Source organism: Chiloscyllium punctatum, chromosome 26, assembly GCF_047496795.1.
Source record: "Chiloscyllium punctatum isolate Juve2018m chromosome 26, sChiPun1.3, whole genome shotgun sequence".
NCBI classification, from domain to species: Eukaryota; Metazoa; Chordata; class Chondrichthyes; order Orectolobiformes; family Hemiscylliidae; genus Chiloscyllium; species Chiloscyllium punctatum.
In genome coordinates, this window is record NC_092764.1 from 2,779,953 (window position 1) to 2,798,647 (window position 18,695).

The 18,695-nt window shown below is 43.6% G+C and overlaps 1 protein-coding gene across 6 annotated transcripts in view; it reads right to left on the bottom strand.

The window, feature by feature from the left end:
* acsf3 (acyl-CoA synthetase family member 3) overlaps nucleotides 1-18,695 on the bottom strand; it is a 76,118-nt gene that overhangs the window by 47,963 nt on the left and 9,460 nt on the right. For all 6 annotated transcript variants that reach the window (XR_011964223.1, XM_072595761.1, XM_072595759.1 and 3 more), the window contains 2 exons: nucleotides 14,424-14,587; nucleotides 10,995-11,140 (listed from right to left, as the gene is read on the bottom strand). Coding sequence is in view for 5 of the 6 variants with exons in the window: in XM_072595761.1 (XP_072451862.1) it covers nucleotides 10,995-11,140; nucleotides 14,424-14,587 (310 nt within the window). In the remaining variant the exon portion in view is untranslated. The remainder of the gene's footprint in view (nucleotides 1-10,994; nucleotides 11,141-14,423; nucleotides 14,588-18,695) is intronic.

Sequence of the window (18,695 nt, forward strand, 5' to 3'; positions counted from 1 at the left end):
GACCCTGTAGAAAACTCCCAACAAAGTGACTACTCATTTTCTGTTTCTGACTTCCACCCACACTGACTCTGTAGACAAACACTCCACAACAGTCTACCTTTCTGCAACTGTGATACTATCCCTGATTAGCAATGTCACTCCTCCACCTCTTTTACCTTCCCCGCCCCCCCCCCCACCCCCACTCCCCCCCCCCCCCATTACTTATGAAACATCTAAACCCTGGAAGATCCAACAAACTATTCCTGCTCCTGTGACATCCAAGTCTCTGTAATGGCCACAACATCATAGCTCCAAGTACTGATCCATGCTCTGAGTTTGTCACCCTTATTCCTGATACTTATTGCATTAAAAATGACACATTTCAACCCATCACACTGACTGCACCTTTGCCGTATCAAGTGCCGATCCCTCCTCAAGATTCTCTGCATGCTGTACCTGGCTGTTCACTACCTACTCCATCATCTGATCTGTAGCTCAGGTTCCCACCCACTCTGCCAATCTTGTTTAAAATCTTCCAAAGAGCTCTAGCAAACCTCCTGCCCAGGATATTGGTGCCCCTCCAGTTCAGGTGCAACACATCCTTCTTGTACAGGAACCACCTTCCCAAAAGGTATCCCAATGATTCACTTATCTGAAGTTTAACCTCGTACACCAGGTATGCAGTTACATGTTCAGCTGCACTCGCTCTCCATTCCTAGCCTAACTAGCATGTGGCATCAGTAGCAATTCTGAGATTATTACTCTGCTCGTCCTGCTTTCTAGCTTCCAATCTAACTCCGTATAATCTCTTTTCAGTCCTCCTTCTTTTCCCTATCTATGTCATTGATACAGATGTGCACCACGATCTCTGGCTGCTCTCCCTCCCCCTTAAGAATCCTGTAGACACAATCTGAGACATCCCTGCCCAGGTATCTGGGAGGCAACACACCATTTGGGAGTCTTGCTCACAACCACAGAATCTCCTGTCTGTTCCTCTCACAAATGAATCTCCTGTCACTATCGCTCTCGTATTCGGACCCCTTCACTTCTGAGTCACAGAGCCAGGCTCAGCACCAGTAACCTGGCCGCTGTGGCTTTCCCCTGGTGGATTGCTCCCCCCCCTTCAGTGTCCATTATTGAGGGGGACGGACACAGGGGCTCCCTGCACTGTCAGTCTATTCCGTTTCTCTCTCCTGACAGTCGCCCAGCTACCTTTATCCTGTAAGTTAGGTGTGACCGCTTCCCTGTAACTCCTCTCTATCACCTCCTCAGCCTCCCGAATGATCTGAAGTTAATCCAGCTCCAGTTTCCTAACACGGTCTGAGAGGAGCTGGAGGTGGGTGCACTTCTCGCAGGCCTGAAGTACAACCAGAGGAAATTCCAAGATCGATAATGTGCTTGTAGCTCAGAAGGTGACCATTTTCCCCATCGAGTACACACTGGCATGATGTACAGCAATGCAGTAAGCTCCCTCCAACAATATACTATATCCCACAAGCTCGGTTTCTTCAACAGCCCTTTCAATTTTCTTTTGAAACTGAAACATACACAGAGAATGCTGGAGAGACTCAGCAGGTCTGGCAGTCTGTGAAAAGAAAAAGTGATTCAACGTTTCACGTCTAGAATGATTCTTCTTGGAACTATTCTTCTGAAGTCATACCACACTTGAAACATTCATGCTGTTTCTCTCTGCACTGATACAGCCAGACCTGCTGAATTTCTCCAGCTTTCATCGTATTTGTTTCAGATTTCCAGTATCTGCAGTATTTTGCTTTTATTCTTTTTAATAATCTTCAATTCAAATATATCGTGGCCACTGCTTCCAAGTGGTGCCTTCACTTTGAGGTAATTAATTAACTCTGTCACTTTACATATAACCTACCTCTCTGGTTGGTTCGGGAATGAGCTGCTCTAAGAAACTCTCTCAAAAGCATTCTATTAATTTCTTATCCGGGCTCTCATTGCCAATTGATTCTATGTAAATTAAAATAACCTGTGATAAAGGGTCAGCAATAATTATAAGCAACCGATATTCTTCCTGCATACTTCAGCCCACATTATGGTCACTGTTTGGGAGCCTATAGGTCACTCCCACAGTGACTTCTTTCTCCTGCTATTCCTCATCCTCACTCAATCTACATCCTGATCTTGTGAAGCAATGCCATCTCGAAAAGTCAAGGGCTCTACTTCCACCTCCCTTTCAGTTAGAGAACTCCGAAAATTCACTATCCTTTTGTTTTATTGTCATGTATCTTTCAATATTCAAGACCCAATCCTGGTCATCCTGAAGCCATGTATGTGTAATAGTTATCAGATCAGATTTATTAACTTAAATGTGAGCTACCAATGTGTTTATTTTGTTATGGCCACATTCAAATAGATTCTCCAGTTTTGTCTTCATAGAACCATAGAATCATACAGTACAGAAGAGGCACTTCGAACTAAAGAGTCCAATTTATGTTAATCTACTCTTGACTGATGTATTCTTTGGTTTATTCTCTAAACCCTTTTCTTCCATTTCCTGACCTTCATTTCCTATATTACTTATTTTGCTCAAAAACGGAAACAGAAGTTTCCGGAAAAACTCAGCAGGTCCAGTAGTATCTGTGGAGAGAAAGCAGAGTTAACATTTCAAGCCTGGTGACTCTTTATCAGAACTAGAACATAGAACAGTACAGCACAGAACAGGCCCTTCAGCCCACAATGTTGTGCTGACCACTGATCCTCATGTATGCACCCTCAAATTTCAGTGACCATATGCGTGCCCAGCAGTCTCTTAAATGTCCCCAATGACCTGCTTCCACAACTGCTGCTGGAAATGCATTCCATGCTCTCACAACTCTGTGTAAAGAACCCGCCTCTAACATCCCCTCTATACTTTCCTCCAACCAGCTTAAAACTATGACCCCTCATGTCAGCCATTTCTGCCCTGGGAAATAGTCTCTGACTATCGACTCTATCTACGCCTCTCATTATCTTGTGTACCTCAATTAGGTCCCCTCTCCTCCTCCTTTTCTCCAATGAAAAAAGTCCGAGCTCAGTCAACCTCTCTTCATAAGATAAGCCCTCCAGTCCAGGCAGCATCCTGGTAAACCTCCTCTGAACCCTCTCCAAAGCATCCACATCTTTCCTACAATAGGGCGACCAGAACTGGACGCAGTATTCCAAGTGCGGTCTAACCAAAGTTTTAGAGCTGCAACAAGATCTCACAACTGTAAAACTCAATCCCCCTGTTAGTGAAATCCAAAACACCATATGCTTTCTTAACAACCCTGTCCACTTGGGTGGCCATTTTAAGGGATCTATGTACCTGCACACCAAGATCCCTCTGTTCCTCCACACTGCCAAGAATCCTATCCGTAATCCTGTACTCAGCTTTCAAATTCAACCTTCCAAAATGCATCACCTCACATTTATCCAGGTTGAACTCCATCTGCCACCTCTCGGCCCATCTCTACATCCTGTCAATGTCCCGCTGCAGCCTACAACAGCCCTCTCTACTGTCAACGACACCTCCAACCTTTGTGCCGTCTGCAAACTTGCTGACCCATCCTTCAATCCCCTCATCCAGGTCATTAATAAAAATTACAAACAGTAGAGGCCCAAGGACAGAGCCCTGTGGAACACCACTCACCACAGACCTCCAGGCAAAATATTTTCCTTCTACTACCACTCGCTGTCTTCTGTTGGCCAGCCAATTCTGTATCCAGACAGCTAAGTTCCCCTGTATCCCATTCCTCTTGACCTTCTGAATGAGCCTACCATGGGGAACCTTATCAAATGCCTTGCTGAAGTAGCTAGGAAAATCTGGGATTTACGCTAGCTGAAGTGGTGGTGGCTTGATGTGGAGATGAGCAGACAGGTGGAGACAGACCCAAACAGAGACCGAAATGAAAGGGGTAGGTAAACAAGGAGTTACTGGATAGCAGGCCAGACAAATGGAAAGCTGAATGAGAGGTAATAACAGTAAAAGTGAGAAAATTAACTCACCGTGCTGAATGCAACATATAATGTGATAATGGGCCGAGGAGCACATGGAAATGGGCACCTGTGCTAAAAGTAATCCAAATCTAGAGAGGGATACGTTGATGTTCTAGGGCACGTGATAGCAAAAAGGTGATGTTGGGTATTTTGAAAAGCATCAAGGTAGATAAGACCCCAGGACCTGATGGGATCTATCTCTGAATGCTGAGGAAGTGAGGGAGGAAAACACTGGAGACTTGTACAAAATCTTTGTATCCTCTTTAGTCATAGGAGAGGTCCCAGAGGATTGGAGAATAGGCAATGCTTTTCCTTTGTTAAAGAAGGACAATAAGGATAATTTGAGAAATTACAAGCCAATGAACCTTACGTCAGTGGTAGGGAAATCATTGGAGAAGACTTTTAGGAAATAATCTCCTCACATTTGGAAAAATATGAACATTTTAGCAATAGGCAGCATGGCTTTATGTGAGGGTGGTCATGTCTCACAAACCTGATTGAGTTTTTTGAGAAAGTGACAAAGATGATTGATGAGGACAGGGTGATAGATGTTGTCTGCATGGACTCTAGCAAGGCCTTTGATAAGGTCCCTCAGTGAACTGGTAAGACAGATTCAGAACTGGCTTAATCAGTGGGAGGGTGATTTTCCTGACTGGAGATTTGTGACCAGTGGTGTTCTACAGTGATCAGTGGTTCTCCTCAGGGACCCCAGTTGTTTGTAACATACATATATAAATGATCTGGAGGTCAATGTAGTGTGTACAGTTCTGGTCACCACACAACCAGAAGGATGGGGAGGCTTTGGATAGAATACAGAAAAGGTTTACTAGGATATTGCCTGGATTGGAGAGTATTATCTATGAGGAGAGATTGTGCAAACTTGGTTTGTTTTCATTTGAACATCAGAGGTTGAGAGGTGACCTTATAGAAGTTTACAAAATTATGAGAGACATGATAGAATGGATAGTCAGCATCTTTTTCCTCAGATAAAACTGTCAATTACTAGGGGACATAGGTTTAAAGTGAAAGCGGGCAAGTTTAAAGGAGATGTGAGATGCAGGGTTTCTCCCCCCCACACAGAGGGTAGTAAATGCCTGGAATGCGCTGCCAGAGGAGGTGGTAGATGCTGATACATTACCAACAGGCATTTTGATGATACATGAATAGACAGGGAAGAGAGAGAGATATGGGCTGCATGGGACAAAAGGTTTTTAGTTTAGAAAGGCACCATGTGTTGGTACAGGCTTGGTGAGTCGAAGGGCCTGTTGCTGTGCTGTACTGTCCTTTGTTCAAGATAACATCCTGTTGTTGGTATAGATTTGCACCTTCAATAATCTCCTCTACAAGACTTTGAGACATAAGCTAAGCTGGCATTTCAGTTCCAAATTGAAATCAAGAGCTGAATTGTTGGAACATCTTTAAAGGTGAAAGGAAGACTTGAAAAATGTGTTGCTGGAAAAGCGCAGCAGGTCAGGCAGCATCCAAGGAGCAGGAGAATCGACGTTTCGGGCATAAGCCCTTCTTCAGGAATTCCTGAGCACATTTTTCAGCTCTGATCTCCAGCATCTGCAGTCCCCATTTTCTCCCGAAAGGAACCCACTTTCTGCCGAAAGGAAGACTTCGCAACAAGTGAATGAGAGAGAGTATCTCTGCGCAAACAAACTTGTGTCAATGGCATAAATAATTAATAATGAATGGAAAACAGAAAGAAAACAACTCAACAAATTCTCTGATTCAGCCTGGTGCTATTGAACTGCATTTCACTGATCTTTGTTTCTTTATCCATTGTTAACATCTTGTTTTTGTGAAAGTGGGAGTTTATTGGATTGAGTTTCAGTTGTAGTGTTGTAAGTTAGCAGTTCATATTTCCTAACTGCCAATGGTTAGAAACAAGTTGCTTGCAAAAAGTAGTTATTTTGTTAAGGAGAAAAATGTGGTGAGTTTTTTTTCTTTTAAATTGAGCTCTTCAATCAGGTAAATTGGAGACTTAGGATAGTCTGATTAAAAATAGTCACAGAAATGTACAGCAATGAAACCAGACCCTTCCGTCTAACTCGTCCATGCCGACCAGATATCCCAACCTACTCTAGTTCCACTTGCCGGCACTTGGCCCATATCCCTCCAAACCCTTCCTATTCATATACCCATCCAAATGCCTCTTAAATGTTACAATTGTACCAGCCTCCACCACTTCCTCTGGCAGCTCATTCCATACACGTACCACCCTCTGTGTGAAAAGGTTGCCCCTGAGGTCTTTTTTATATCTTTCCTCTCTCACCCTAAACCTATGCCCTCTAGTGACTTCCCCACCCCAGGAAAAAGACTTTGTCTATTTATCCTATCCATGCCCCTCATAATTTTGTAAACCTCTATAAGGTCACCCCTCAGCCTCCGACGCTCCAGGGAAAAAAGCCCCAGCCTGTTCAGCCTCTCCCTATAGCTCAGATCCTCCAACCCTGGCAACATCCTTGTAATCTTCTCTGAACCCTTTCAAGTTTCACAACATCTTTCTGATAGGAAGGAGACCAGAATTGCATGCAATATTCCAACAGTGGCCTAACCAATGTCCTGTGTAGCCACAACATGACCTCCCAACTCCTGTACTCAATACTCTGACCAATAAAGGAAAGCATACCTAACGCCACCTTCACTATCCTATCTACCTGCAACTCCACTTTCAAGGAGCTATGAACCTGCACTCCAAGGTCTCTTTCAGACCATAAGACATAGGAGCGGAAGTAAGGCCATTCGGCCCATCGAGTCCACTCTGTTATTCAAACATGGCTGACGGGCATTTCAACTCCACTTACCCGCATTCTCCCCGTAACCCTTAATCCCTTGTGACATCAAGAATTTATTAATTTCTGCCTTGAAGACATTTAGCGTCCCAGCCTCCACTGCACTCTGTGGCAATGAATTCCCTAGGCCCAACACTCTCTAACTGAATATGTCTCCGCATCTCTGTTCTGAATTTACCCCCGCTAATTCTAAGGCTGTGTCCACCGGTCCTAGTCTCCTCGCCTAATGGAAACAATTTCCTAGCGTCCACCATCTCTCCAAGCCATGTCTCTTCGTTCACCAACACTCCCTATGACCTTACCATTAAGCGAATAAGTCCTGCTAAGATTTGCTTTCACAAAATGCAGCACCTCGCATTTATCCAAATTAAACTTCATCTGCCACTTCTCAGCCCATTGGCCCATCTGGTCAAGATCCTGTTGTAATCTGAGGTAACCCTCTTCGCTGTCCACCACACCTCCAATTTTGGTGTCATCAGCAAACTTACTAACTCTTCCTCTTATGCTCGCATCCAAATCATTTGTGTAAATGATGAAAAGTAGAGGACCCAGCACCGATCCTTGTGGTACTCCACTTGTCACAGGCCTCCAGTCTGAAAAACAACCCTCCACCACCGCTCTCTGTCTTCTACCTTTGAGCCAGTTCTGTATCCAAATGGCTAGTTCTCCCTGTATTCCATGAGATCTAACATTGCTAACCAGTCTGCCATGGGGTACCTTGTCGAACGCCTTACTGCAGTCCATATAGATCACATCTACTGCTCTGCCCTCATCAATCCTCTTTGTTACTTCTTCAAAAAACTCAATCAAGTTTGTGAGACATGATTTCTCACGCACAAAGCCATGTTGACTATCCCTAATCAGTCCTTGCCTTTCCAAATACATGTACATCCTGTCCCTCAGGATTCCCTCCAACAACTTGCCCACCACCGAGGTCAGGCTCACTGGTCTATAGTTCCCTGGCTTGTCTTTACCGCCCTTCTTAAACAGTGGCACCACATTTGCCAACCTCCAGTCTTCCAGAACCTCACCTGTGACTATCGATGATACAAGTATCTCAGCAAGAGGCCCAGCAATCACTTCTCTAGCTTCCCACAGAATTCTAGGGTACACCTGATCAGGTCCTGGGGATTTATCCACCTTTAACCGTTTCAAGACATCCAGCACTTCCTCCTCTAACCAGAACATTTTGCAAGATGTCACCATCTATTTCCCTACAGTCTATATCTTCCATATCCTTTTCCACAGTAAATACTGACACAAGATATTCACTTAGTACCTCCCCCATTTTCTGTGGCTCCACACAAATGCCGCCTTGCTGATCTTTGAGGGGCCCTATTCTCTCCCTAGTTACCCTTTTGTCCTTAATATATTTGTAAAAACCCTTTGGATTCTCCTTAATTCTATTTGCCAAAGTGATCTCATGTTCCCTTTTTGCCCTCCTGATTTCCCTCTTAAGTATACTCCTACTTCCTTTATACTCTTCTAAGGCTTCACTCAATCTATCCTTTCTATACCTGACATATGCTTCCTTCTTTTTCTTAATCAAACCCTCCAATTCTTTAGTCATCCAGCATTCCCTATACCTACCAGCCTTCCCTTTCACCCTGACAGGAACATACTTTCTCTGGATTCTTGTGACCTTATTTCTGAAGGCTTCCCATTTTCCAGCCGTTCCTTTACCTGCGAATATCTGCCTCCAATCAACTTTCAAAAGTTCTTGCCTAATACTGTCAAAATTGGCCTTTCTCCAATTTAGAACTTCAACTTTTAGGTCTAGTCTACCCTTTTCCATCACTATTTAAAACAAATAAAATTATGGTCGCTGGCCCCAAAGTGCTTCCCTACTGACGACTCAGTCACCTGCCCTGCCTTATTTCCCAATAGTAGGTCAAGTCTTGCACCTTCCCTAGTAGGTACATCCACATACTGAATCAGAAAATTGTCTTGTACACACTTACAAAATTCCTCTCCATCTAAACCTTTAACACTATGGCAGTCCCAGTCGATGTTTGGAAAGTTAAAATCCCTTACCGTAACCACCCTATTATTCTTACAGATAGCTGAGATCTCCTAACAAGTTTGTTTCTCAATTTCCCTCTGACTATTGGGGGGTCTATAATATAATCCCAATAAGGTGATCATCCCTTTCTTATTTCTCAGTTCCACCCAAATAACTTCCCTGGATGTATTTCCGAGAATATCCTCCCTCAGCACAGCTGTAAATGCTATCCCTTATCAAAAATGCCACTCCCACCACCCCCCCCCCCCCTCTTGCCTCCCTTTCTATCCTTCCTGTAGCATTTGTATCCTGAAACATTAAGCTGCCAGTCCTGCCCATCCCTGAGCCATGTTTCTGTAATTGCTATGATATCCCAGTCCCATGTTCCTAACCATGCCCTGAGTTCATCTGCCTTCCGTTAGGCCCTTTGCATTGAAATAAATGCAGTTTAATTTATTAGTCCTACCTTGTCCCTGCCTGCCCTGATTGTTTGACTCACTTCTGTTCTCAACTGTACCAGTCTCAGATTGATCTCTTTCCTCACTATCTCCCTGGGTCCTCCCCCCCCCCCCCCCCCCCCCCCCCCCCAACACCTTACTAGTTTAAATCCTCCCAAGCAGTTCGAGCAAATTTCCCTGCCAGTATATTAGTCCCCTTCCAATTAAGGTGCAATCCGTTCTTCTTGTACAAGTCACTTCTACCCCAAAAAAGATTCCAATAATCCAAAAATGTGAATCTTTCTCCCATACACCAGCTCCTCAGCCATGCATTCATCTGCTCTATCCTCCTATTCCTGCCCTCACTAGCTCGTAGCACCAGGAGTAACCCAGATATTACTACCCATGAAGACCTCCTTTTTAAATTTCTGCCTAAGTCTCTGTAATCTCCCTTCAGAGTCTCAACCTTTTCCCTTCCTATGCCGTTGGTTCCAGTGTGGACAATGACCTCTTGCTGGCCCCTCTTCCCCCGTGAGAACATTCTGCACCCTCTCTGAGACATCCTTGATCCTGGCACCAGGGAAGCAACACACCATTCTGCTTTTTCGCTGCTGGCCACAGAAACGTCTGTCTATACCTCAGACTAGAGAATCCCTTTAATACAATTGATCTCTTGGAAGCCGAATTATCCCTCATTGCATTAGAGCCAGTCTCAATACCAGAAACTTGGCTGTTCGTGCTACGTTCCCCTGAGAATCCATCACCCCCTACATTTTCCAAAACAGCATACCTGTTTGAAATGCATATATCCACAAAAGACTCCTGCCCTAGGTGCTGACCTCTCTCACCCTTCCTGGAGTTAACCCATTTATGTGACTGTATCTGAGACATCCCCATCCCCCCCCTTCCTATAACTGCCATCCATCACATACTGTTGCAAATTCCTCATCACTTCTACATGTCTCTCCAACCGATCCACTCGATCTGATAAGATTCACATCCAACAGCATTTATGGCAGCTATAATCCGCAGTAACCCTTAAACTCTCTTTAAACTCCCACATCTGAAACAAAAGTACATAACATTGCAAAGGCCATTTTTGCTCCTTCACAATCTACAGACCCAGAAAATAACACCATCTTATTCCTTTACAAAACACTACACCAGGTTAAGTTAATAGCTATGGCTTATATTTTAAGTTTAATCAAGAGACTTATCTCCAAAAACATAAAATCAAGAAAGAACCCACTGTACTCACTAATGCAGCCTTTCTCTTGGACAGACTTAAGACAACAATTAACTTATCTGATTCTGTGTTGTGAACTTAGCCCAAAACGATTCCTCCAAGATTAGTTGTGAAATTCACTGTTTGTTAATTTTCTCAGATGCACTCCGATGTCCAGCGGCACATGAATTCAAAAACAGCAAAGGCAGGAACTGTGCAGGTTCTCTCTCTCTCTCTCCTGCACTGTCCTCACCATGTGCTTCCTTTGTCTGCTCTTCTCCCCTTTAAAACTGCTGTTGTTTTGACTTTTTTTCCCCAAAGTTCCAAAACAATGCAACAGCCTATTAAACAGTAATTGCTGCTCCTGGAATTCGAGGAAATCATCTCCAGCACCTAAAATACCTCAAAAAAAAAAGCAGCTCTTACAGCCAGAAATTTTCCTGTCCTCCATCTTGGATTACCCAGAATCCTTTTGGGGGTACCCATCTACAACCAAAACAAATGCCTGGGAACTAGTCACATCACAGGCACTTGTGTGCTCACCACTTGTCAATGCATTGCATTGGGCTTACCTGGCACACGGACTCCAAGGACTGGATTGGACAGAACCATTCCTACTTCAGTCATTCCATATCGCTCTAACAATGTGTGGCCACTGATTTCTTTCCATTTCTTCCGTATTGGTTCAGGAAGAGCAGCAGATCCTGAAACCATTAACCTAAAAAGATATATATACAGCAAACAAAGAGTGATCAGACAGCAACATCATGACGTGAAATGATTGACAGTCAGGAGGTAAAAGGGACAGAAACAGCATAAAAATAAAATTGGCTATGGGGTAGAAAGAGAGAATTGTGACGAATGTCTGCATCTCAGACCAGATGGAGGTATATGGCGGAGCTTCGCAAGATCCAGTAACAGGTCCATTACTATTTGTGATCTACATTAATTAATTAGACATAGTGGTATAAAGACCATAATGTCCAAATTTGCATGAAATTTGGAAATACAGTTAATAGTGAGACAGATATAATCACAAGTATAAAAAGAAGATAAACATTTGAATAGAATACATGGAAACACCAATAGTAAAATGACAGCAGGATTCCAAGCTTGAATCGCAATGTCAAAAAATCTTAAATTATGCAAACTTGAACCTAAGACAAACATCAGCATTCATGAGTAACCATAGAAATGATACAGCACAGAAGGCGGCCGTTCAGCCCACCTTGTTCATGCTGACCCAAAGATAGCCTGCTCCTTCCAGTCCCATCTCCCTGCACACAGCCCACAGCCCTGAAGCTTACAGCCTCAAGGTGCAGATCCAGGTACTTTAGGGTCTTTGCCTCCACCAGCAACTCAGGCAGTGAATTTCAGACACCCATTGCCTTGTGTGCAAGAATGGCTTTCCTCACATCTCCTCTAATTCTTTTGCCACTTCGCTTTCTGCCACTAACTCAATGCACTGACCAATAAAAGCAGGTGTGCCTACTGTCCTCTTCACTACCCTATCTACCTGTGACTCCACCTTCAAGGAACTATGCACCTGCACCCCAAAGTCTCTTTGTTCAGCAACGCTCCCCAGGGTCCTACCATCAACTGTGTAAGTCCTGCCCTGACTTGGCTTTACCAAAATGCAACCCCTCATATTTATTTAAATTAAACTCCATCTGCCATTTCTCAGCCCATCAACCCACTTGTTCAAGATCCCATTGTAGTCTGAGGTAACTTTCTTCACTGTCCATTACACCACCAATTTTGTGTCATCTGCAAACTTACTAACCATCTCACCCATATTCACATCCAAATCATTTGCATAAGTGACAAAAAGCAGTAGAATCAGTGATCTGTGCAGCACATTAAGGGCCTTAATGAGTACTTTGCATCAGTATTCACGAAGTAGAAGGACGTGGAGAATGGTAAAATTACACTGGGGTATGTTGATATTCCAGGGAATGTTGATATTCTAGGGAATGTTGGTGGCGTTGGGCGATTGAAAGCATTAAGGTAGACAAATCCATAGGGCCTGTGGGGATCTGTCCCAGGATATGAGAGGGGCAAGGGAGGAAATTGCTGAGGCTTTGACAGAGATCAGTGTATCCACTGCGGCCACAGGCAAGGTCCCAGAAAACTAGATAGTAGCCAATATTGCTCCTTTGTTTAAGGAAGGCAACAGGGATAATCCAGGAAATGTCAGGCTTGTGAGCCTTACGTCAGTAGTAGGGAAATTATTGGAGAAAATTCTTAGAAGCAGGATTTACTTGCATTTGGAAAAGAATGGGCTTATTAGGAAGAGTCAGCATACCCTTGTCCAGTGGAGGACAATAGTCTCAAATTTGATTGAGTTTTTTTTGAGCAAATCATAAAGATAATTGATGAGGGTAAGGACAGTAGGCGTGGCTTTGTGAGGGGCAGGTCATGCCTCACAAGCCTTACTGAGTTCTTTGAGGATGTGACAAGACAAGTTGATGAAGGTCGAGGATGTGGTGTAAATGGATTTCAGTAGATGGTAGGCTCATTCAGAAAGTTAGGAGGTATGGGGTACAGGGGAATTTGGCTGTCTGAATTGGCTGGCCGAAAGAAGACAGCGAGTGGTAGTGGATGGAAAGTATTCCACCTGGAAGTCGGTGACCAGCGGTGTCCCACAGGGCTCTGTTCTTGGGCTTCTGCTCTTTGTAGATTTTATAAATGACTTGGATGAAGAAGTGAAAGGGTGGGTTTGTAAATTTACCGATGACACAAAGATCGGTGGTGTTGTAGATAGCGTCGAGGCCTGTTGCAGGCTCCAACGAGACATTAGCAGGATGCAGAACTGGGCTGAGAAGTGGCAGATGGAGTTCAACCTGGATAAATGCAAAGTGATTCATTTTGGAAGGTCAAATTTGAATGCTGAATACAGGTTTAAAGATAGGATTCTTGGCAGTGTGGAGGAACAGCGGGATCTTGGGGTCCATGTACATAGATCCTTCAAAGTTGCCACCTAAGTTAATAGGGCTATTAAGAAGGCATATGGTGTTTTGGCTTTCATTAACAGGGGGATTGAGTTTAAGAGCTGAGAGGTTTTGCTGCAGCTCTGTAAAACCCTGATTAGACCACATTTGGAATATTGCGTCCAGTTCTGGTTGCATCATTATAGGAAGGATGTGAATGCTTCAGAGAGGAAATTTACCAGGATGCTGCCTGGATTTGAGGGCATGTTTTATGAAGACAGACTGACCTAGCTCAGGCTTTTCACAGTGGAGAGAAGGAAGAAAGAGAGATGATTTGATAGAGGTGTACAAGGTAATGAGAGACATATATACAGTGGATAGCCAGAGACTTTTCCCCAGGGCATAAATGGCTGACACGAAGGGTCATAATTTTAAGGTAGAGGGGAAATGTCAGACAGTGTGGGGTCTTAACGCAGAGATGGTGGGTGCGTGGAATGCCAGTGGCGGTAATAGAGTCAGAGACATTAGGAACATTTAAGTGTCTGCTGGACAAACACATGGACAGCAATAAATTGAGAGGTGTGTAGGTTAGAGTGACCTTAGATTAAGATAAATGCTGGGCACAACATCATTAGCCGAAGGGCCTGTACTGTTCTGTGTTCTATGTAAGGCAGTGGATATTGTCTGCATGGAATTTATTGAAGCACATGACAAGGTCCCTTATGGTAGGCCCGTTCAAAAAATTAAGTTGCATGGGATCCATGATGAGTTGGTAAACCGGACACAAAATTGGCTTGTTCGTCAAAGACAGACAGTAGTTGTGGAGAATGTTTTTCAGACTGGAGTTCTGCAACCAGTGGCGTTCCATAAGGATCAGTGCCAAGACCTCTGCTTGTAATTTTTAGAAATGAATTGGGTGAAAATGTTGGGCGGAGAAATCTCAGATGCAGATTAATCTAGATAAGTGTGAGGTGATGCACTTTGGGAGGTCAAATGCAAGAGGAAAGTATACAGCTCCTAATTTGTATATAATCAAAATCCTACTTCTGGTGACTGAGATTACTCTCTTACCTGATGTTACTCTGGCACATACTGTGTATAAAGTCCTTTACATGGCTCTGTCTGAAGTACTTGGCATGGTACTCAATGAGTTTGACATATATAGTAGGCACTGCCATGAACATGTTGACCCGAGGAACTTCTGGGCAATCAGTTTTCAGCAGGTACTCCCAAACCTCAAAAGAAAATTACTGGATGAGAAACAGGACTCATTTGTAAGCAGTTTTATTTCATTTATCCTTCCATGGTAACATCAACAACACCACGAAGGGACTCCTTCCTACTTCGGCTGCCCTAGCATTCAGTTAGACTTTAAGATGTGGAGAGGAATATATCAACCATGTCACACTTTCAGCATTGAGCACCACAATCAGCCCTTGTTGCATCACAGAAAAACACAGGACATGCATATGCTTCAAATGAACTAATCTGAAGACTATGCAACAAAATAAAAGTTAAACAAATACTTACACTCAACAGCTGGGCAAAGGCTAAGCAAACCTATCGGAGGAGCAGAGCCAAGGGAGGGCTGCACTATTGGAAGGTCAGAACGGAGGGATGCATTGCACTGTTGAAAGATTAGTAATCAGGGAGCACTGCAGCATCAGAGGGGCAGTAATAAATGAGTGCCACACTGTTGGAGGGGTAGTTATTGAGGGTCAGTACTGAGGGAGTCCTGCAGTATCAGAAAGTCAGTTCTAATGGGAGCATTACAGTATTGCAGGAGATCTACTGAGGAAGTGCTGCTCTTCAGCATGTCATTGAACCAAGGCCCAACTTGCTGACTGAACAGTTTGTTTACACATTGGAATACCCATCGTCCTGTTCGAAAGGGAACACAGCAGCTTTCCCAGTGCCCTGCTTAACATGTTGCAATTGCCCAATGCCATCTAAAATGGACTAAATTGTCATTCATGTCATTGTTGTTTGTGGATTTTACTATGTGCATATGCGTCACTTTCATTTATATAACAACCGTAACATTATTGCTTAAATTAGCAGTTTATTTTATTCATCTTTGCATTGTAACACCAAGAGTATCCAAGAGATCTGATAAAGGCTAGTCCTTTTAAACGTCCTGACTTGGATTTATTGGTTTATGATAAGAAGCAGAATGATTGAGTTGAAGACCTTCATTTCAATTCAGAGAAAGTGAGGGCTGCAGATGCTGGAGATCAGAGTTGAGAGTGTGGTGCTGGAAAAGCACAGCCGGTCAGGCAGCATCTGAGGAGCAGGAGAGTCGACATTTCGGGCATAAGCTCTTCACCATATTCCTGCTCCTCGGATGCTGCCTGACTGGCCATGCTTTTCCAGCACCACGCTCTTCATTTCAATGTCAAGGTCAGACAGCACTCAAGCTGTAGAAATTCAAATTTGCACCAGGTGTTCAAATTATCTCAGTTCCAACTCCTTAATACTCTTTTACCTCACACATTGTAAATTTGTATTTTAATACAGAGCAATCACAGGGGAGACTTGGTAATAGCCTACAACAGTCAACACAAACCCACCAAAGTACAGAGGATTGTTCAACTTTGTTTTTCCATTTTCCTTCCTCTTGAAGTATCTGCCAGACGTTTTCGGGCCCTAGGAGAAACTGCTAGAAAGTCCAGGGCCAGAAAAGACCTGCTTAGTGATTCAACTTAATAAACAGATTCCCAAGGACGTCTCAGATACTTGCAGTGTCAATATACATCATTCTCCATTGTATTGCTTCCCCTTCCTGTCAATCACCCCACTGTCTTTAAATAACATGCATCAACCATGACACAGCCTCAATGCATGGAGTCCAGCCACATTCTCTCACGCTACTCTGTCCCCCACTATTAGTAATTCCAGTCAAAAGCCAAGGCCCTGTGTTCTGACTGTGCTTGCTCTGTTCACAGATTGTGCTGTTGCCAACAAAAAAAAAATTGTTGGAAGACTTAGCAGGTCTGGCAGCATGGAGAATGTCAGGGACAGGACAGAATAGGAAAGATTCATATAATCCCATAAGAACATGGAGCAGGAGACCATTCAGCCCCTTGAGCCTGCTCCAGTTGATATGATCAGGGTTGATCTCACCTTGGCCTCAACTCCATTTTCCTGCCTGCTCTCCTTAACCCTTCAACCCATGACTTATTAAAAAATGTCTGTCTCCTCCTTAAATTTATTCAGTGTCCAGGCATTTACTGTACTGGATGCAGGTTTGCTCGCTGAGCTGGAAGGCTCATTTCCAGACGTTTCGTCACCCTACTAGGTAACATCTTCAGTGGGCCTCCAGGGGAAGCACTGTACATGATTCCTGCTTTATATTCATATGTTTGGGCTTCTTTGGGTTGGTGATGTCTTTTCCTTTGGTGATGTCATTTCCTGTTCTTTTTGTCAGGGGGGAGTTAATGGGGTCTAACTCGATGTGTTTGTTGATAAAGTTCCGGGTGGAATGCCATGCTTCTAGGAATTCTTGTGCATAAGAGCAGAGGAAAATCACCTATACCGTATATTCAGAAAGAATGGGTACCCGATTTCTCAGCAACAAACCCAAACAAGCAGCCAAAACACATTCAGAAACCCTAGCCAAAGACATCTCGGAAATGACTGCCAGACTACTCAGACCTCTTGGCATCACGGTAGCCCACAAACCCACCAACACACTAAAACAGCAGCTAATGAATTTGAAAGACCCCATATAGACAACAAGCAAAACTAATGTAATTTACAAAATACCATGCAAGGACTGTAACAAACACTACATTGGACAAACAGGCAGAAAATTAGCCACCAGGATACATGAACACCAACTAGCCACAAAAAGACATGACTCTCTCTCACTAGTATTCTTACATACAGAGAAGGAAGGACACCACTTCAACTGGGACAACACATTCGTCCTAGGACAAGCCAAACAGAGACACGCATGAGAATTCCTAGAAGCATGGCATTCCAACGGGAACGCTATCAACAAACACATCGAGCTAGACCTCATCTACCAGCCCTGAGAAAAGGAACAGGAAATGACATCACCAACCCAAGGAAACCCAAACATATAAATAGAAATCAGAAATCATGTACAGTGCTTAACCTGGAGGCCCACTGAAGATGTTACCTAGTAGGGTGACAAAACGTTTGGAAATGAACCTTCCAACTCAGTGAGCAAACCTACATCCAGAACTTCAACCGGAGCTACAAATCTTCTCAAAACTCACTATTTACCGTATTCTTTGGGAGTGAATTCCACAGATTCACAACTCATTGAGAGGAATAAAACTCTCAGCATGTTTTATATCTGCTGCCTCTCAGCCTAAAACTATGACCTCTCCTTCTACAGTGCCCTTCAAGGGGAACATCTACTCTATGTCTAGGTTATTAGTCTCCTTTTCATCTTATATACCTCAATTAGACCTCCTTTCATTCTTCTAAACCCTCACAAATATAGGCCTTAACTGCTCAATCTCTCGACATAAGACTAGTCTTTCAATTCTGTAATTAATCTAGTGAGCCTTCTCTAAGCTGCCTCCAATGTAATGGCATCCTTGTTAGATTCAATGATAAAGATGGCATGGAACAAAATGCAAAGGGGTGTGAATGTGGGAAATGAACACTTCTACCTGGAGGCAAAAACCTGAAAACATACTTTCAGACTAGTAGCTGGCCAAGAAAGAGATGGTGGGGGAACCCCTCATCGGAGAGTCTAGGACAGGAGGGCATAAATTCAGGATTAATGGATGCCAATTTAAGAATGAGTTCAGGAGGATTTTCTTCTCTTAAATGGTTGAAAGTCTTTGGAAGTCCTTGCCTCAGACAGCTGTCGGTGAAAAGTCCTTGTGTATATTTAATACTGAGATAGAAAGATTTTTTGATCATGAGGGGAATCAAGAGTTACAGGGAAAGGGCAGGAAAGTGGATGTGAGAAATGTCAGATCAGCCATCATCCTATCGAATGGTGCAGCAGGCTTGAGACACCAAATGGCCTACTCCCTTTCCTATTTCTTATGGTCTTATGAAACAGGTCTGAACGTTGAATCCAGCAAACTGTAAGAGGCCTGATCGGAAGGTGAGCTGCTGTTGCACAGCCTCACTGGAGAAGTGCAGCAGCCAAGAACAGAAAGGTAAGCATTAAGAGCAAAGTGGTGAGCAGTGGAGATTCTGGGTCATGCTGACAGACTAATTTGTAGTTTTTAATCTGTAATGCTACAACTACTAGCCAATATTGACAAGGATAGCTGGCTGACAATGCAACCCAAGAACACAAAGATTAAAATTATCCTGAGAGGCAGTCAAACATTTTAGTCTTCAGTCAAAAAG